The 21402-nt window shown below is 43.7% G+C and overlaps 1 protein-coding gene across 2 annotated transcripts in view; it reads left to right on the forward strand.

The window, feature by feature from the left end:
* Positions 1-925: 925 nt before the first annotated feature.
* The window catches only part of FZD6 (frizzled class receptor 6), a 29804-nt gene continuing 9327 nt past the window's right edge, over positions 926-21402 (forward strand). The window contains exons 1-3 of one of the 2 annotated variants that reach the window (XM_033052194.1): positions 926-996; positions 1485-1862; positions 20537-20733. In XM_033052194.1, the coding sequence (XP_032908085.1) occupies positions 1683-1862; positions 20537-20733 (377 nt within the window). In that variant the 5' untranslated portion in view covers positions 926-996; positions 1485-1682. Of the gene's footprint in view, positions 997-1039; positions 1103-1484; positions 1863-20536; positions 20734-21402 lie in introns of those variants that run through there. The other variant, XM_033052199.2, reaches the window with a different exon arrangement.

Here is a 21402-nt window from a genome sequence, read left to right on the forward strand (position 1 = left end):
GTGGCAGTGAAGGTGACAGTGAAGGCAGCGGTGAAGGCGGCAGTGAAGGTGACAGTGAAGGTGACAGTGAAGGTGACAGTGAAGGTGGCAGTGAAGGCGGCAGTGAAGGTGACAGTGAAGGTGGCAGCGAAGGCAGCGGTGAAGGCGGCAGTGAAGGTGACAGTGAAGGTGGCAGTGAAGGTGACAGTGAAGGTGGCAGCGAAGGTGACAGTGAAGGCAGCGGTGAAGGCGGCAGTGAAGGTGACAGTGAAGGTGGCAGTGAAGGTGACAGTGAAGGTGACAGTGAAGGTGACAGTGAAGGCAGCGGTGAAGGCGGCAGTGAAGGCGGCAGTGAAAGTGACAGTGAAGGTGGCAGTGAAAGCAGCAGTGAAGGTGTCAGTGAAGGCGGCAGTGAAGGCGGCAGTGAAGGCGGCAGTGAAGGTGACAGTGAAGGCAGCACTGAAGGTGACAGCGAAGGCGGCACTGAAGGTGACAGTGAAGGTGGCAGTGAAAGCAGCAGTGAAGGTGTCAGTGAAGGCGGCAGTGAAGGCGGCACTGAAGGTGTCCATGAAGGTGTCAGCGCGGGGCCGGCCGCCCTCTGCCGCGGAGCCCTCCCGCCTGGCAGAGGCCGAGGTGCGTTTGAAAACAATCCTCGAGATCGCTTCCAGTGACGGGACGACTTCATGGCCCGACGCTTTAATGTCTATAAATTGCCTTCAGAATGTATACAGTGCATTACAGAGATGTTTACGAAAACCCCAGTACCCAGTCTGTTTGAAGGGATTTTCACGCCGCCTCTGCCTGTGCTGCAGTCCCGGGGCTCCCCCGCACGCGAGGGCGCTGGGACAGCACGGCCGCACGGCCGGGTCGCTGCTCCCCACAGCCCCGGCCGGGCCCCGCCCGCCGCAGCGGCCCCCGGCCCCGCCGGGGCGGGAAGGTGCGGCCGCCCCGCCCCGCCCGCCAGACGCCACATCCTGCAGGTGCCGCGGGGCGGCCATCGCGGAGGGGCCGCCGCCGGTGAGTGCGGCGGGCAGCGGGTCGGGCCCCGTCCCGTCTGGTCCCGGGGAGCAGCGACTCCAGCTCGGAGCGTTGCCGCGGGGTGGCCGCCGGGAGGCGGGTCCCGGTGAGGGGGCGGCGGGGGCGCGGCCCGGGCGTGGCGGGGATGCGGCGCCGGGGCCGCGCCCGGCGAGCCCCGGGTCCTGGGCCGACTGCACCGCCGGGCCCGCGGGCGCCGCTTGCCAGGGCGGGGCTGGGAACGGGGCGCTGGGAGCGGCGGCGGCTCCGGGGCCCGGGCGGGAGCGAGGGGCGAACGCGGCGCTCCCGGAGCGCGGCTGCGCCGAGCCGCGGCCCCGGCGGGTGTGGGGTCGGGGAGGGGCCGCGGGGGCGCCCGGCCCGGCCGGAGCCGCCCTCCCGCCTGCGGGCCGGCCGAGCTCGGCTTTCGGACGGGTGGTCGCGCCCGGGTTGTTTCTGCTGCTCACTTCTCTGTCCCATCTTTGCACGTACAGGCTCAAAGAAGAAGGGATTTAGTGAAGTCGCGCTCAGCTGAAATGGGGCAATAGCTAAAGCAGCTCTGAGGAGTCTGGTTGTGTGCCTTATTGCCTTACACTGGAGCTAGCAGAAGAAAATGCGTGGTTTTATCCAACGCCGGTCTGTCTAACTACTGAACAGAGCGATGTACTGCTGAAGTTGGAGATCCTGACAAAATGAAGGCACTTGTGTTCTCTGCGACCTGCAGTTTACTTCTGGCTCTGGTGCAAGGGCACAGCTTATTCACATGTGAGCCAATTACCATTTCCAGATGTTCAGGAATGCCTTACAATATGACTTTTTTCCCAAACATCATGGGACACTATGATCAGGACACGGCTGCTCGCAAAATGGACGTAAGTTCTCCCCGCACCCGCTCCCCCCGATAATATGTAACAAATTTGTCATTAAGAAATTATTAGGGATACCTGTTGCACTGAATGGCAAGGTTGATAATGTTTGATGAGTAGATGTTTCTTCAGACAGTGTTCTAGAGCTCCTTGGTCGTATAAGCACTATGTAAGGGAACTACCGACTTCCTCCCTCCACCCTGCCTTGGATCCTGTATTAGAGTGGAAGAGGAATGGGTGTAGCACGGCAATGTGGCTATTCAGAGCATTTTGGCAGAGCCGATCACTTATAGCTCAGGCAGCTTACTGTTAAACAGAGCAATTGTTGAAATTCTCAGGGGAAATAGTTTATGATACCCTGGCCTGCCTGAACTCAGTGCAAAATTCATATTTGGAAAATGTTCTTTGCTCCTCTCTCACCTTACATCTACTAAGAAGAAGCACCTGAAGTTATTCTTAACCCTCTTCTCCACTGTGGCTTTTGCATTCTGTTGTTTTCTGACTGGATGCTGAAACTTCTGACTGAAAGAGCAACTTTAGTATTTTAAACTGAAAATAAGCACTTTTCTTACCTGCACTGACTGTAAGAGTGGCTCCTCTGAGAGAGAATATGCCATGTTGTGGAAAGGTTTGCCCATAGCAATACCTGTAAAGGGTGAGAGCCTCTCTGGGTGAGAGGCTTGTAAAACAAGTTTGAAACCTGTTTTAATAATGGCTTTTCAGTGGTAAGAGGAGGGGGTAAATCTTAACACGGGTCTTGAAAAGCTCAATGTCTTGTGCTATGCAGAGTGAAACAGAAGTGAGGTGAATATTAAATTTCTGTTTTAAAAAAAAATTATACGTGGTGTTGGAGGTACTGCTACTAAAATCTTATTTGCATACTCCTTACTGAGCTTGGAGGAGGAGCTTGGTTCAGTTGCCAAAACATGTTTTTAGTGTTGCTTGGGGTAGTCGTGATTCCCTGTTTGGCTGCCAGTTGCCAGCCTGGAATAGCACAGGCTTTGGTCTCACATTGTTCCTGTCAGGTGTAGATGTATAGGAAATTCTGATATCAAATGTTAAGCCATCTGTATGCAAGCAACTGAATTTGGCTGCAGATCTCTGACAAATGGAGTGCTTTTAGGTTGGAAGGCAGGCTGTAGGCTTCAGTTGTGAACTGTGCAGTGCTTCTCCAGTTGTCATGTGTCAGGAATGCTTCCTGCAGTGTCTGCCACTTCATCTCCTCAGGTACCTTGCTGCTTCTTACCTGGTATGTGTTAACTGCAACTGTTGAGCCAGCACTTGTCAGTATTTGTGCCTTCCAGTCATGCTGCTATTAGGGCAGAGAGACCACAGAGCCATTTTTATTAGGTTGCTGTGACTGTCTCTTCTCAACTGTCAGTAACTTGTGCTTAGTACATATGGGGAGAGAGTTCCTTCTGGAAAGTATTCATGGCTTACCTTATGTAGTAAGGTAGCTAGCTACCTTCTTGCATAGCTATTTCATTAAAAATTGTGTGGCAGTGAGAAGTTTTGTTGTTTTCTCTCTTTTTCCATCCTGTCACCTTTATAATCTGACTACTACAGTGTTGGATCACTACTCAGCCAGCTGGCTGGGTGGCTGCAGGGAACGTCAGTGTCTATTAGGATTTGATTTGCCTACCTTCTTTGATTTGCTTCCTAGTCTTCTGTCACTCCCACTGCCTGGCCTCTAATTTGGTATTCCTAACTACTGTGGTGCTGTACAGACAATTCTGAACTGCCTCTTGTGTAGTGGTCTGCCAGCCTTTATTTGTGGCCCAGCAGTGACGATGGATTACTTGGTCAAAGTGATTTTTAAGATAGCTGCTTTATAGGTGAAAGGGTCTTTGCTCCCATTCCGTGTGAAGTTCATGTTGAATCCACTACTAGTGATTCACTGCTAGTGGTTAGATTCAGAATTAATATGGTAAAAGCTTACAGTGGTTCATTGCTGGGCCTTCTGTCTGAGAGGGACCAGTGTGTACCAGTGTCATGTATTTTGATGTCATTCTTCATATCATTCAGTAATGGTTCCAGTTTGTCCATAGTTGATTGCAACAGAGAACCTTCTCAGGATTGTCAAATGGTGCTGCTTTTCAGGGGACTCAGTGTTGCAGCGGAGGAGGAGGAGGTGTCACTCACTCCTGGAATAGTGTTTAATTTCAGTTTGAAGCCATAACGAGGCAGTGGGTTAGGAGGTGGAGGAGACTTCTGTTGTTTTTAGAGCTTGAATTTTTTTGTAATTTTCAGTCTGAAGTTCATTCATACTAAAGAAAGAATTTTAACAGCATGTTTTCACTCCATAGAAGTACTTTCTTTTGATCCTCAGTAGGAATGCTTGAAGGCTTTCTTTTTTAAATCTCTTGCTCTTCCCCCTCCCCTCCCCCTGCCTGTTCTCAAAATTGGGCATGAGATTTACATCTTCACCTGTAAGGTCTCACAGTGTTTTGAGGTTGAGGCCTGCAGTGTTTTGCTCCCTGTATCATAACTGGCTTTGAGTAAGATGCTTCATTATGAAGTCCTAAGGCACAAGGTAGAGACTTCTTCCAGAAATCAAAAATATTTTGTGCAGAGAGAGCCCTCATGTTAATCCAGTTTTATGTTTCTATCCCCTCTAAGAATTTTTGGGGAGTGTTTACTCCCCAAAAGGACCAAGATTTGTCAAGGGGACAAGTCTCACCTCAAGGTGAAGTTCACCCTCCAAAATAGTGGTAACTCACAATGCCCCACTCTGAAGACTCTAGAGGTGTGTTCTGCTGCAAAGGAGTGTTGTACAGCCTGAAGAGCTGTTCTGGGAATGTGTTAAATTGGTATTTCTGGATGGTGTCTTCATAGAAATCCTCCAGGAGAGGATTATGTGGTGTTGCTGTCTCAGGTAATGGTTGTCTTCCAGGAAAGCAGCTGATACGTGGTGTTAAAATTCTGCCTCATATATCAGTTGTTCATAATGATATGCTATAAACCAGAATACTGAAATGCTAGGTCAGAAAGATTATTAACTCAGTCCTAGGGCCTCTGTTCTGGTTAGTGAGGATAGTCCCTCTGGGATCTTGTTTTCTGCAATAAAAAAATACCTAATTTCCAGTTGCTCCCTCCATCCACATATTTATTTCGTTTAATTCTGAGCTTTCAACTTGACAGACTGAGTTTTGGCTTCTTGAGTTTTACTTCATATTTGGATTAGTTTTGTTTACACAACAAATGGTGGCTTTAAGAAAGTAAAACCACGTGGTTTTGTGGTGTGAAAATCTGTGTATGTTTGCTAAACAGCTGCATGGCTGTGGAATCTGATTGGTTGCAGATGCCTACCATCTCTGTATCTCAAAGCAGTTTATCGTAACTGCTCTTGTTACTACTAGTTCAGATTGGGAGGTGGAAGATCTATGGTTTGTCTTATGAGGAAAATAAATGGGCATAACAGAAGATCTGGTTCATTACAGCTGTACTTAAATAGGTGCGACTCCCCCTCGTGGTCACCCATAAAAACAAGTCGCTTCTAGTTCCAAAGCAATTCCCATTTTGACTGTCCTGAAATAGGTTGTCAACTGCAGGCATTGTTCCATCAAGGCAGAGAGTTACTATGTTGTAACTTACATTCATATCTCTTAATCTGTTCTGCTGCAGTTGTGGAATGTGTCCATAGGAGACAAGCCCTTATGACTTCCTGATGTGGGCAAGATCCATGGGTCTGTAGAAGTACAAAGGGAAAAGGCTTGCCAGTGAGTTTTTAGAGCAGACTGTAGAAAACACTGGAAAATGTTGCACAGAGAACAATGAAGTACCTCAGAGAGACTGAAAAAATGATTCAGTAGTGAGTTTTCCATTCACTTCTGAGTTCATGGCCATGTGCCAGAATATGTGTTTGTGTCTATGGAGGGTTAAGTGCAGCTGGCTGCAGCAGCAGCAGGAATTTTGTGAGAACTGGGGTTGGTTTAGACAAAGGCATTTAGAGGGGGTTAAAAAGCACCTTCAAAAGTTTAACACTGAAGTTGCACGAGTTAGAATTTGTAATGTAATGGTTTCATTTGCTTCCACTAAATCCAAATTTACAATTAATTCAATATAACAGTACTTAAAAAACCTGCAAACCTGGTATCTGCAAGCATAAATTGGTGTGTGTGCACACACACAGGAAGGAAAAGCTGTCTACCACTGTAGGTTGGGAATTTTGGGGAAATAAGTACTGCTTTGTGAATAGGTTATTACTGGGATAGCCTGCAAAGTAGCACAGGTGTGAATTTACTTAATCTCTAGAGAGAGCCATCTTTGCTTTTTGCTTGTACTCCACATGAGCAGTGCTTGGTGTAATATGTGAACCACTTGTACTTAAAACTTGAAGCTTAAGTCTCAGCATCTTTTAGGAAAACAGTCAATATTCTTGGTCTGTTTGGAGTTACATTTTGTCCCTAGTGCTGCCTCAGATACTAAAGTGGAGAAATGTGTGCTGAGGTGTGGACATTGACCCAGTGGAACAAGCACAAGGGAGTCTTTAATTCATATTATGTTTGTAACATTTTTATTGTCTCTTTAGCATGGTACTAAGGAGTGAGGAAGGCTTTTGTAAAAAGTGGTCAATTTACAACATCACGTGTTACTGTATATAAACCGGGGTAACTTTTCTAGCTTCTCAGAATGAAGTGGTAGTCACAAAAGATTGTGGTGATGAAACAGCTAAATTGATGCTTGTTAAATAGAAGTTGGCAGATGCCAAAGTATTTTTTTATAGATACTTCATATGGATCAAAGGAAATACAAGCAACTGACAGAACAAGAGGACACAGTCTTAAGCTATGCCAAGGGAAATATAGGTTGGATATTAGGAGAACGTTTTTCATGGAAAGAATAATAAAGTACTGGAATGATCTACCTGGGGAGGTGATGGAGTCACTATCCTCGGCTGTGTTTAAAAAAAGACTGGATGTGGCACTCAGTGCCATAGTCTAGTTGAGGTGTTAGAGCATGGGTTTAACTTGGAGGTCTCTTCCAACCGAGTAATTCTGTGGTTCTGTGATTCAAGGCAGTACAACTGACTTCTCTGCTGGTTGTGTCTCAAGAAATATGGAATAGTTGGGCATGAGTAATTCTGTTTTGAGCATCACCATGGAACATGTAGAAAAGCATTGATTAAGGGTTTCAAAACATGAGAGTTATCTGGGTAATTTTGTAAAATACCATAAAAAATTGGGGTGTGTGTTAGTGTCCTAGTTTGGAGGACAGGTGTCTGCTAGAAGGGCAGGAGCCTCTCTTTGAAATGGAGAATGTAAACCCCCTCCCTCTAAATTACTATAATTTTGAAATCAAGGGGCTTTCAGGCAAAAATATGGGAATTAGGAATAACAATTCTTTTGTAGGGAAATTAAAATAGAAATACAGTACTACAAAGAAACAAACTCCAAACCCTGACAAAGTCAGAGTACAACCTGACACCCCGTCAGTCAGGGTGTTGGTAGCAGTCCCATTCAATGGTGGCTGCATCCTCCTGCAGTGATAGATGTGGCTCAGTTGGAGCAGTGCTCCTGTACAAGGTGCAGTTTCCCTCTAAAGGTCCAGTGGTGATATGGAGAAATCCAGCTTCCCTCTGGAGTCCAATGGAGAAAGGGCTGCTTTAGTGTCCCAAAACCTCTGTTTTTATCTTGGTAAGAAATGTTGGGCTCTTCCCCCTGGCTGGAGCAACTTCCAATGGGATGAAGTAATTTTATCAGTCCCACAGTGGGACTCAATGGGCCATTAGCAGAAAATGACTCGCTGGAGGAAGGATGGGTTGTGAAAAGATAAAGAACAATGCCCCACCTGGTTTCAGTAGATGGCCCATTAGCAGAACATCTCCCGCAGAGATAAGGATCACTGCCCCCACACTCAACAGATGGTGATAGAATAGACCTTTTATCCCACCCTGTACTGTAACCCAAGACAGTTAGTTTTTTATACTCTCTTGCTCTCAGGTATTCTTAAAAAACAGACATCATGTTTAGTTCTTAGAGTGGTGCTTATAGCAATTCATAAACCATTTTTGCTGATTTCTGTGGGTACAGTAAATTGCAGCCACTAAAAGAGTGTTTGCCTGTAGTAGTGAGGCCTTTCAGATGTGATTGGCTTGTGCAGATTGACTGAAAGCAGGCAGGTGAATGTGTGTCATCCCATTACCCTGGCTGTGAGTGTATCAGTCATATGCAGAATCTGCTGCTGCTTTCTCAGAGCAACAGGACTTGTCCACTTGATAATGTGAATAGTGCTGCCTTGCTCTTTGTTCTGCAAGGATGCTGTTTACAATGCATGGGGGTCCAAAGTAATGCATGCTTGACAAAGAGGTGGGTTCTTGGAGATGGTGTTGACAGTGTGATTCCAAGAGCCTCCTCTTTATCCATCTTCAGAGCCTATGCCTACACTAGCAAGGAATTTGGTGTTACAGGAGTGGATCACTGGGTGAAGTTGTCAGGACACTTCTTACCTGTCTGCTGCCTGAGATGGAGGAGTTTTACCCTGGGTTAGGTTTTGGCCAGTCTCTGTGCATGAGGGTTGATGCTGGCCTATGGAAGGCTGTCTTGCAGATTTGTGTCAACAGCAGACCTCTGAGAAATACCGTGGTATCTTGGTGTTTGTCTCCTGCAGGTGTCTGTCCCTTCTGTAGTGCCCTGGCTGATGTCCAAATGTAGCTGCAAGCCATTGGTGGTCTCTTAGTTGCTCTGTGCAGCCTTGTCTCCAATTCTGTAATTACTGGCTAAATCAAGGTCCTGTGGTTGTAGCCTACTCCTAGAGTACACCTGTGGATGAATGGAACAGCTTTCCTGAAACTATTTTATATAGAGTAGGAAAACAGTAAGAGAGCTACTGAGTTTGTCACTGCTTTGCCTTCACAGATAGGAGGGTCATAAGCCAAGTTAGGGCTTGGGAGCTGAGCTGTCTGCTGAGAACACATCATCCTTGGAGTTGGGGAAAGTCAGCAATGGATACAAAGCTTTGAGACACAGATGCAATTTTCGTATTGTCTTAGTGTTTTTATGGAAATGGCTGCTGCCCAGTGGAACCTTGTAAACTTTGCCTGGTCATTAGCAAAACCTAGCATTAGATTAGGTAGGATAGGTCTGCTGAGGGTGATGTGGTGACACCATGATTTTGAAGGTCATCTTCACATACCTTTCTTTAAATAGAAGGCAAGTAGGACAGAATTGTATGTTGTGTACTGTTTGCCTTCTGCTATCTGTGAACTGTCAAACTATGTGGGATCAACAACTGGGTAACAACTCACGCCCAGTGCATTGGCCCATGGCAGCTCTGGCAACAGCAGCTGGAATGTCTTGAAGGATTTGGTGAACCAAGGTACATTGTGGGATATCTTTGCGAGGCTCATGATGTTTATTTCATCTACAAATCTAACCTAAGAGTGGCAGAGGGTCCTGATGTCTCTGTGAAGCGAGCTGTGTGGTGTTTGGGTGCGAGATGCTCTTTGTTCTCAGTGCTGCCCAGGTCAGGAGGCTGGATGGAGCTCAGGCCCTTGTGTGCTGGTGGAGGTGGAATGCAGGCTTAGTTTCCATTTGCAGGATGGATATTCAGGATGTCACCTTGGCTACAAGATGTTACCTATGCCTTCATTGATAAAGACCATAAAATGTAAACAGTCCAGAAAATAACCACGTTGGATGGGGAATGGGGTCAAAAGTCCATGGTTTCTTTTCTAGTTTGACAGTGCAATGATTAAAGCTGACAATTTCTAAAACTACTCTAGTGTCATGTGTCGTTCTCTACTGCATTCCAGAGGAGGGAGTGGGAGTAGCTGCACCACAAAATTTGCTGCCTTTTTCTCTCTCTCAGTATTGACTGCTGATTCACCAGCTCCTAGGAACAAACATGGTTCCTTTTTCACATGGTTGCCTTTTTGTGTCTTTTCTGTGTATTTGTGTGCATCTGTGATTGCTGTAACACACTGGTAATTTGCTGCCAGAGGAAAAGATGCATATTTCTGCCCTCTTCTTCTGAGCTGTGTAGTGTAGATGAGTGGAGACTTGATTTCTTCTTAGCTGTTGGGAGAGGTGTGCAGGGGGTGTGTAAGAGCTATGTAAGTATCTATCGTAGATGAGGGGAGAGAGGCCTGGATGATCAGGCTTTGTAGGACAGTAAGGATGACCTCTTACAAAGATACCTCTCCCCTACACAAGAGCTTTCTGGGAGAAAAAAAAATCCACCTTTCCTGTACTTAAACTTTTGGTAGATCAAGCTATTTCAGAGAATACCCACATCCTTCCAAATTTGGCCCATACTGTATTCTCCAGGGGGCCTGCATAACCAGACTTCTGTAGTCTCAGTAGCTACTGCCACAAAGCACTTAGTGGCCAAGCTCTCCACATGGCTGTCCTGCATACAAAATTAAAAGCATTAATTTTCTGGAGAGAGACTGTACCCATCCAGCCTCATGGTGACCTAGCAATACCTATCAATACTGTTTGCTGGAATGCCATGTCCCAGCTGCATATTGTTTCACATGAGCTAATGCTTTTGCAAGGGAGGTACAAGGTGCACCATTCCAAGAATCCAGTTGGGTGGGGGATCTCGCTGGGGATTATACCCAAAGCTACAAAGAGAACATTAAATGTCAAAGGTTAACATGGCCCACAAATCATAACATGACAGGGTAAAATAAAAGGTGGCCTCGAGTTTTTAGAACTGGAGGAATAGGGAGGATAATGAGGGAAATGTCACCAAGATGAGCGCTGTGGGCTAACAATAAGGAAACAGTGTCTAATGCAAGCATTCACAACTGGGGAGTGTCTCAAAGTATGACCAACTGGAAATAGTGAAAGCAGAAGGCAGAGGGGATGATTGCAGATGTTGAGGTAGATATCAGCAGCTTCATGGGCTTCAGCTTGGTCAGATGACTTGTGCATGCCTGAAGTCTCCTGTATCATCTCCAACAAAGTTGGGTTTTTTAAGACTACTAAAGTTTTCATCTAAGACTGCTTAAAAATGTATGCAGTAGGCAAGAAAGAAATGGTACAGGGTTACTACTCTGGTAGCTTCAGTGGTGCTATTGTGCTGAAGTGTGTCTCCACACAGGGAGGGGATGCATGAATCTGGATGACTTTTGGAACCAGAGCAGTAATGAATTCTGCTGGAATTTATTAGAAATGGGGGGCTTTTTTAAAGATAAGACATTCTATCAACATTATTACAGGTAGTCCTATACATTGAATTCTACAAAAAAAGTTTAGCAATAATCCAATTGCTCCTGGAACACATGGCAAACACATGGAGAATTTAAGATTGGAGATTCTTATGCTACCACAGTCCAGATGTAATGAAGGTCTGTATAGACTTCAGATGTCTGAGGGCCTGCAGTATACTTTCCTTCAGTTAGCTTATACGTGTCTGTCTTCTATGCTCTGTCTAGTTTACACAAAACCTGATCAGATACAATGTATAACTGAAAATCCTTGTAAAAATAGTTCAGTTCTGTAACATTTGGGAAAAAGCTCTCTTGTTTGTTAAGGACTGCAAATTGCAGAGGCTGGAATATCTGTAATTTAGGTCAAACTGTAATTTAGGTTAAAGCAAAAAATGCAGTGCATTTTGATAATAAGCTGTTTTGAAAAGTATTTACAATACTTGTACTTTAGTTTGCTTCAGATAGTGAGATGTAATATTCCTGTTTATATTGTTTATAACCTTTGGTATAGTTAAAAATATATATGTATTTTTATTTTGCATATGAAAATACTTAGAGGGAAAATATGGAATTAAGTTGTTTTACTACAGAAAGAAATTATGTTGCTAGTCTCTTCATGGGCCATTTACTTGCATTGGATTTGGTCCTAGTGAGTCCCTTCCAACACAGAATATATTGTGACTTCGTATAGTTAATACAAAACTATTCAGAGTGTATAAAAGTAAGAAAGCAGAATAGCCTGCTTTATCCTTTTGTGTCTGTGTGTCAATGGCAGCTTAAGTGCCAAGGTGTCATGTTGGAGTAGTTTTTGGAGTTTGTGTTATTTTTTTTAAGCTTCATGAGTGTCTTGCTGTCCTGTAGACCTTTAAAACATTCCCCCATGTGCCTTATCCTTACTGTGGTAGGATTTTTGATTAATATTCCCATAAGCTTTGAATAGCTAGTATGAAAGTTCAGACCAGTATATGCAGACACATATATGTGTGTGTATGTGTATGTATATTGCATGTGTTGGGCCAGTGATGGTGAAGAGTTTGCAGACAGACTCGTTCTTGTTGCAGATCCCTCGTTCGAGTCGCTGCTGGGCAATTCGGCTCCCTGAGCAGTGGCACAGCTGGCACCTGAACTCTTGCCTGGCTGGTTCAGCTGATGGGTGACGAAGTTCAGTCGCTCTGGGCTCACCCCACGGGCACCTGCCTGCCTGCTGGCCAGAGCCTGGGGGCTGTACAGCACAGGGTTTTTAGCATCACCTGCCATCCTTTGCCCTCTAAACACTGATCTTCAGGTGCTGAGCAGCAGGCAGCTCCTGGCCCGTAGGGCCGTGGGAGAGGCGCTGCTGGGCACAGTCCAGCTTATCAGTCACTGCATGCTGGGCTGTGCCCAGGCTTTGTTCACAGCCCTGTGACAGTCTTAAGTGCATGTGCTGCCTTTGCTGTTCTGCTGAAGGACAAAAATAAGCTTATATCTTTGCAAACATCTTTCACTGCAGAACAGCATCGTTTGTCCCACCGCCTTGTTTACTGCCCTTTTCTTTCTCTGCACCACCCCCACCCTCTACCAGCTCTTTGAACTTCAGATTTTCCTGGAGTAGGAAACTTAAACTATTGTCTTTAAACTATGGGGGCAACCTACTTTGTACTCTGACAAAATACTTCATTCTTATCTATGTAAATGTTACATTTATTACATTTATTACATTTCTGAAATGTTTGAAAAGCTTTTAGATTAAACACAGCTTCATGTACTTTTAGTTTATTGTGGAAGCTACAGAAAGTAATGCAGTTTTTTAAAAGCAGTATATTAAAATAGAAATCAAGTTCATGTATGTTTGATGGTTTTCTTTTTACCTCTGTCAAATCAGATGCACTAATGATGCATATTAAACTTAGTAGTATTCACATTTATAATATATCTTATATTCATTTATAGCTAAAATAGAAATGGTGACTTGTAGTCTGAAAAACTTTAGTTGTTTTACTTATGTAATTTTAACTGAATTGAGAAAATACCAATTGCAGGTGATACTTGCTGCTGGCAGCAGTAGTTGATTATTACCCACAGCTCAGGTAGAGACATAGTGTATATGGGCTCTCAGATGAGTTCATACCATGTTCCTTGCTGGTTTGAAGGATGGTTGACATTGCACTAATGTTTCTGGGCATTTCCATGTTCCTGTTTTCCAGTTCTGCTGTTAAGCAGCAACTTTTTAGCATGTGTGTAGCAACAAGACACCGACACTTAAGCTGCCTTGTCCTCCTGCAAAATCCTTACATACCAAATTAAGTGTGTTTAACTTAACTTTGATCTAAATTAATCAATGTAAGTTCCAATGGGAAAAACCTAGTCTTTTCTCAACCTTGCTTTGAATCTGTTGAACTTGAAAATTTCATCCTTCATTTAGTTTCATGTGTTGGGACATTTATTTATCATGACTTAGTTAATTGTGCATGAACTAGAAGTCAGAGATTCTTGGCAGCTGATTCACTATGGCCATCAGCAAATTGTTGCCCTTGCCAGCCTGTCTAGGAATTGCATGAAGGCACTAATCTCTCTGGGTGTGATGCTAATCTTGTTTGCATCCAGTCGAGAATAACTCCATTGTAACAATAGTGTAGGATTAAATCAACCGTGCCATGCTTGCTCCACTGTTTTTAATTGAAACTGTAAAAGGGCTAAAGACACTGTGAAGGTTGTTAGTATAGCTCTGTGAGTATGAGGAGTAATTAGTCTTCTCTTCTGAAATCCTTTATGTGCACTATGATTGACAGTGGCTGTATTTCCTGACTATCACATCTGAAAACTTACATGTTTATAAATATATTTAGTTTTGGGTTTGAGGCTGTACTTCAGTTCTGCAGTGACTGGATAGTAGGTTTATTTGTATGGTACTCTAAATTATTAACAACTAATTTTTAATTATTAATCGTGAAGATGCCCTGCGAGAAGCAAGGGAGTTGATGATCCTTCTGGGTCTCTTCCAGTTTGAGATATTCTATGACTCTAATTACAGTAATTTCATGACTATAAGGCGCACCCTTTTGACTAAAATTTTCCCTGGAACCCGGAAGTGCGCCTTATAGTCCGGTGCGCCTTATCTGATCTACAAAGTTCAAAAAAATTGCCTACCCGGAAGTGCGAGCTGCGAGCCACGGGGGAAGCCGGCAGGGCCATGGCTGCCAGGTGGAGGTGGGGCGGAGCAGGGGCGGGCACGCCCCGGCCCTGTGGAGGCGGAGCCGCCCCTCCACAGGCACCCCCCGGCCCCGTGGAGGTGGAGCCGCCCCTCCACAGGCACCCCCCGGCCCCGTGGAGGCGGAGCCGCCCCTCCAGAGGCACCCCCCGGCCCCGTGCAAGCGGGACGGCCCCTCTAGAGGCACCCCCCGGCCCCGTGCAAGCGGGACGGCCCGTCCAGAGGCACCCCCCGGCCCCATACAAGCGGGACGGCCCCTCTAGAGGCACCCCCCGGCCCCGTGCAAGCGGGACGGCCCCTCCACAAGCAGCCCCCGGCCCCGTGGAGGTGGAGCCGCCCCTCCACAGGCACCCCCTGGCCCCGTGGAGGCGGCACGGCCCCTACAGAGGCACGCCCGGGCCTCGTGGAGGCAGAGCCGCCCCTCCACAGGCACCCTCCAGCCCCGTGCAGGCGGAGCCGTCCCTCCAGAGGCACCCTCCAGCCCCGTGCAAGCGGGACGGCCCCTCCAGAGGCACGCCCGGGCCCCGTGGAGGCGGAGCCGCCCCTCCACAGGCACCCCCTGGCCCCGTGGAGGCGGAGCCGCCCCTCCACAGGCACCCCCTGGCCCCGTGGAGGCGGAGCCGCCCCTCCACAGGCACCCACCGGCCCCGTGCAGGCAGCACGGAGGGGCGGCGGCCATAGCCCGGCCCCGGAGAGGCAGCGCGGAGGGGCGGCGGCCATGCCCCGGCCCCGCTGGATGCAGGCGGGCCTGGGGCCCCGCGGCACCGCCCCTGCCAGGTACAGGCGGGCCCGGGGGCCAATGACTGCCGGGTTGAGGCGGGGCCTCGGCCAGCAACCGCGCGGAGGGAGCTGGGGGCGGAGCCTCGCTGCAAAAAAAAAAGTGCGCCCTATAGTCCGGTGCGCCTTATCTGATCTACAAAGTTGCGAATTTTGCCAACTCCCGGTGGGTGCGCCTTATAGTCCGGTGCGCCTTATGGTTGTGAAATTACTGTATTCATTATTTAGATAGCTGTTATTTCCTGTAAAGGAGATGCATAGTTACATGAACAACAATGTGTATCTTTACTATAGGTAGGAATCTGAGGTACACAGTGTAGTGCAATTGTAAAAATACAGATTTAAGTCTGTCTTTGCTTCAGTGACTGAAATGCAGAGTTATGTAAACAGCAAAGTTATAATGTTGCTGCTTTAGTCACAAGTTGGTGTCTGTCATTGTTTACTCAGTTAACCTCAGTGTTAACTAGATTAGTGGAGCTAAATGTTTTCACTTGGTAGGCTGAGCTCAGTGGTTAGGAGAGCAAGTTATTACTGTCTTAGATGTCTGACTCCAGTGGCTGAACAAAGGCTGGAGTCCTCTGTGTATCTCAGCAATTCAAGGTATTTCCTGTCTCTTACAAGAAAGGTTTGCCATAGCTGATTGTAACAAAGACCTTGATATTTCAATCCACAGTTGTCTGTATTATGAAAGTATCTCTGTGACAATAATCAGTAGAGTACAGGAGGATATTTTCATTTTCTCATTTTGGCATATGCTGATAGTTAGATCCCCAGAGACTGATCATCTCTGGTAGTGCTTCTGTCTAGGATCAGACTGAAATGAGGTACAGCACAGCATTTGGAATATCTGCATGGAATAATGAACTTGTTTCTCTTGTGTATTGGAACTGTAAGCCTGCTAAGCACAAAATAGAGCACAGGATCCATATATATATATAGTTCTAAGTTGCAATTTACTTACTGGCAAAGCACATTTAAGAACATGTTTGCACTTAGACATTTTTTTCTGTGTTTGGCACCATTTGTTGTCACTTGTCTCGGTTGTGTTCCTGTTTGTAGAACAACACCATACCTGGATTTCTGAGGTAGCTTATTTTTGCTGCTAGAGAAAATATAACATAGACCCACCTCATAAGGAATCTAGGACTTAATAAGGTGTTCATGTTTGTTAGCGGAAAGTTTGCATCCCACAGTCCTTGGTTCTTCTCTGACAGTGCTTGAGGCAGTGCCACTCTTGCTGTTACAGGCAACATCATCTTTGACTTTGCATCTGCTATTAGTTGGTTTGGGTTTTTTTGTGCTGTTGTGTTTTTTTAAAGGCTATTACTGTATTCTAACTTGCCTTATATTTACTAAGTTTTGTTTCCCAGTGTCAGTAAGATGAGAATTTGTATTTTAGGACTTATATTGGCTGTGTGAGGCTCGCTTTCTGTTTTTTCAGGAGTCTGGTTTCACTCTATTTTTAACATTCTCATCACCCAGTGTGCAGATTTTCATCTCTTCTTCATATGACAGGGCAGTGGTTGCTAATGTTGAAATGCCAAGTGCCTTAGTTTCCTGGAAGAGTGAATTTTTTGTGCTAGTGCCACTTGCAGACCCTGAACTTCCTGAAGAGAGGAGGATTATGGTATAAAATTCTGAGTTTAATCCTAGGCTTGGGTGCTTAGGACACCAGCATGTGTGTGCATGCAGCTTACTCAGCTGACCACTTGGGTAAAGTGTGGTTTGTGGTTGGGACATCCATGGTTCAGATAAAGTTCCCTTGAAAGAACTGAATCTTACAGTCAGTGAGCTTGTAATCTTGGCTTTACTTTTTGCTTCCAGACTATGCAGCTGGAGGAGCAAATACTTTGGTTTTGGTAAGATTTTGCTTTTATGGTCCATCAGGGAATGCAGGCATACTATTTTCTGTGAGCAAACTTTTCCATTTTGGCTAGCTGGAACTGAATCCCACTTTTAAAGATACCTCATTGTTAGTAGAGTTCCAGGCAAAATTCACTAACACTTGTGGTGTTCTTAAATGGTAAAAGTAGGCAGTTGCTGAAAATAAATCTCTATTTTACAGATCCCATTTGTGTGCGCTTGAGGCAAAGTTTTACATTTTATAGAGATTTTTTGGTTGCAAAAACTCACTGGCTGTAAAATCTGTTAGAGTTTTTTTGAGGGTCTCTATACCTGTGTTGAAAGGGATAATTCAGATGGTATATTATATATACTTCAGTTTCCAAAAACATGGTAACAGCCTATATTTTTTTAAGAAACTCTGCTGGTAGCCCATTGGAGACTTTGTTTTCTAATGCCTGCCTAAAGAACAAGAAAAGTGGGAATAAATAAACAGATAAATGTTTTTTCTCAATAAGAGGTATTAAATTGTGAGCTGATAGTTTCATGCTATACCAAATAAATTACCAGAATGGTTCCCCTTAGTTACTTGTACTGAAACTTCTGATAACAAACTAATTTGTAAATGGACCTAGAAGAGGGATAGATACTAAATTTGCTGAGAAAACAAAATGACATGAAAGAATGGCAGAGAGATCATGTGCTAGGAGCAGCTAGACAATACAATTGTAGGTATGATTTGGGTTAGGGAAATGCAGAGTAATAAATATGGGGGGAAAGTAACACCCACTATCTATACAAGTGGGTGGGCACAGTATTTTATCAGTTACTCAAAGTCTTTGTTTTCACTGGAAATGTGATGTCAGTCTTCAAATTCAGTCAAGGCAAATTGAAGGCAAAGTGTATTATGAAAGGAGCAGAAATCAAAATTTAAGGCATTGCTATACTAATATATAAATATAATATAAGAAATGATAGCAGGAAGACAAAATGACATAGAAAAAATATAGTACAATCTTGTTACCTGTTTGTCAAAACACACATTAGACTGCAAACCCAGGAGTTACAATAAACAGATAAAATGCAGTATTTTCTCACTAATGTCTGCTTAAATTTACGCAGGACAACTTAACTGCTGTAGTATTTTACAAAGGTTTAAACTTAAATGATTGAAAAAGGCATGTGTTTCAGGAAGAAAGGTTTGTCACTGTCTTCTCAACACAGTGGTTGTGTTACAATCTGCGGCTTGTTTCCTAGACCCTTGATAGTAGGAAACTGGAAGGGATGTCGGGTTGTCTTATTGCAGCCCCCCTTATTACAACCAGGGTGGAATGAGGAGTCCAGCTGAATAGACTGACTCAGGAGGTCAGCTTGTGTTTTCAGAACATCAAACTTCTTGTGCTTCTGCTCATACTTTCGGGTGGCAGAAGCTAAATATTTTTAGCAAGCTGAGAAATAAAAGAACAGTTACTCTTGGCAGCCAAGTCCTTGGAATTCTACTCTGATTACGTTATAGGCTAAGCATAGCATTCTTCCTAAAAATCTGCATTTTTCCATTTATCTGTTAGGGTGATTTTGCATTTAAATAAGATAGACTCTTATGAGTGTTTAGACAATGACAACATGCTTTAGTAAAAGTCTTGCAAATATTTTTGCTTGTCATTAGTTTTCTACCTCTAATATACAGTATCATTATATGTATTGTGATTCTTGTGCTATTTTAGCTTTTAGGTAGCTTCATATGACAGAAACTCTATTAGAATGGTAAAGGTTGGTTTTATGTCCTGACTTTCTTCACTGGACTTTTTCTTTATGCTTGTTTCCTGAATCAAAGGAGCAGGCTTAAATATTTAATATTTAAAATATTTACATATTTTAATATTTAAATATGTAATAAAATATAACCTTATTAGCTGTATTGGAAGATGCTATTTGAAAGCTGTCGAGTTGCTTATAAAAATACTTGGTAAAATATCTTTGTAGGTAAACTCAATTTCATTGATATAAATATTGAGATTTTAAAAAATCTTTACTTTTCTAGATCACATTGATGAAAAAGTTTTTGGTTAATAGTCCAAAGCTTGCTCTAGAAAATTAATTTTACTTTTTATTGAATGAGATTAACTATGGGTGATAAAAAGGAAGAACTCACAACAATCAAGACAAATACTACAAGACAATGTCAAAAATAAACTCAATTTCTGTAACAATTGATTATGATACCCAGGCTATTTTGTTTATCCCAAGTTCCAGGAAGAACAGAGCAAGTATAAATTAACAATTGAGAAGAAAAGAAACACCATAATTATGCAAAGGGAATTTAATTCATTTAAAGTAAACTTCTGACTACTTTTTTCATCTGAAGCTGTGCAACCTTTAGGAAATAATCCAATTTATGAAACTGGAACATAGTATACTAGAACTGCATTTCTCTCCTTGTCACGAAATACTCAAATCTTGGGTTTCAGTAAGGGCAGGTCAAGAGGAAACATTGAGAGAGGGGATCAGATTAATGTGGGCCTGTTGTAATGGCATGTACAGATGCAGCACACAGCTGGAGTGCTCTGAAGAGTACTGCCAACATTTTTTTGGTTTATCATAAAGCACTTCTATGTTATTCTTGCTCTGCCTTATCTTCTTCCTTCCCACACATTCCTGTATTTATTACCAAAGTCTTTTAAGACTTGTAGATACTCCATTTTATACGAGAAATTTATCTAGCAACGTCTTTGCTTTAAAACTGCATGTTCAGTAGTAAGACTAAAAGGTGGGAAAAGTAAGGATACTGTTCCGGACTCAGAATCAAATCCTTCCTTCCTTGAATGTCTGAGAGACATAGATATTGATGGCAAAGAATTAAATAAAATTCTTACTAAGTGCAAACCTTACTAAAAGCTTGGCCTACTTTGAAAATTGCATGCACTGTCCGTGTTTAATGTCACACATAACTTTTGCACACATGATAGTATTTTGGCCAAAATAATTTGCCCTAACAATAAAACTGAGAAAATGTAGAAGAGAAAGGCTGGGATTTTTTTGCTTTAAAGCCTGTCTGACTGTGAATAAGCAATTGAATGCCTTGAGCAGAAAAAGTTAAACTTCATTCTGTGAATTCTCTAGTAAGAACAGTCATCAGTTACTCACTGCTTGGTACTTGATAATCCAGGCAAAGAAATTCTCAATCATGTTGAGAGAGATTTGAAATGAAATGTTTAAAAATGAGAAACAATATTTGGACCTCATTAATTAAGAAAAATCCCAAATTTCTTTAGTGTGAGAGAAGATGAGTACAACACACCACTTAGGACTGAAAATGTAATCTAACAGGAACTACAGGAACGGACACACCTTGAAAAACCTCAGGGCATTTCTTTAGAAGCTGACTGCTGTACAAAGAAACTCAGTGTTTTCCTTTATTTTTTAAATATCTTGGGCATTCATAATATCTTTCAGATTTCAGATGTTGTCAAATAGGAAAAATTAGGTTTGGCTAGCCAAGACTCTGGGGCAAGGGCTGTGCTGGAAGTGCTGGTGGAGCCCTTTGCCACTCAGGCCAGTGAGTGGCATTTTCAAAACTGCTGAACAAACACTCTTTTCTCATATCTTTTCTAACCTGTGTAGGATTAAATGTGAACCCTAGTGATGAAAGTTAGTTAGTTTTCATGCTTTGAAATACCTTTTAAAAATTGCTAACCAAAGCCTTTTTCTTCCCTGTAGCCTTTCCTCATTCTTATGAATCTTCACTGTTCACCAGACGTCCACACATTTCTGTGCAGAGCCTTTGTCCCAGCCTGCCTGGATCAGATACACGTGATTCACCCGTGCCGAAGCCTCTGCGAGAAAGTGTATTCTGACTGTAAGCAGTTGATGGACACTTTTGGAATTGCATGGCCTGAAGAGTTGGAATGTGCCAGGTATTTTTCTCATTGACAGGTGGTGGGAGTGGTATTTTCATGTTTGACCCAGACTGAGCTGCAAGTCTGAGACTGAATGTTAAATATTACCTTGCTGTAACTTCCTTACTATGCTAACCCTGCAGTGCTTATGCACGGGACCATTTCTTTATTAAATCTGTTTTGTTATTCAGGGTATCGCCTGCATTTTCTGCCTGTGGCATTTTTTACACCTCAGTTCTACAGCAGTTCTTTTCAATAACCAGAAACCTGTGAGAGGTAGCTTTTTAACTGTACATTTCTAAAAGTTCAAAATATTATATGTTACAGCATATATTGTGCTTCTAACATCTTTAAACTAGGGATGATTATTCTTTCTTTATTAGGGGTTTTAGAAATAACTGTTCATAAGATAATTAAATACGGAATATTCTGTATTTGAACAGACACAGAACATTAAATAGTAGAAACATCTTACTCCTAACTGCTTACATGTGCCAACCTACTCTTGTGCTGCTTTTTCTGTACTGCCTGCCAAAATTATCTTTTTTGAAATGTCACCTTTTCCTCAAAGGTGTTCACATGTCTGTTTGAGATAGAGGACAGTTAATACTTCATTTGGGGAAAAGATGTCTACATATTTTAAATGGAAACCACTGGAAGCACTCCAGTGCAGTCTTCTTGAGATTA

Source organism: Catharus ustulatus, chromosome 1 (assembly GCF_009819885.2).
Source record: "Catharus ustulatus isolate bCatUst1 chromosome 1, bCatUst1.pri.v2, whole genome shotgun sequence".
NCBI lineage: Eukaryota > Metazoa > Chordata > Aves > Passeriformes > Turdidae > Catharus > Catharus ustulatus.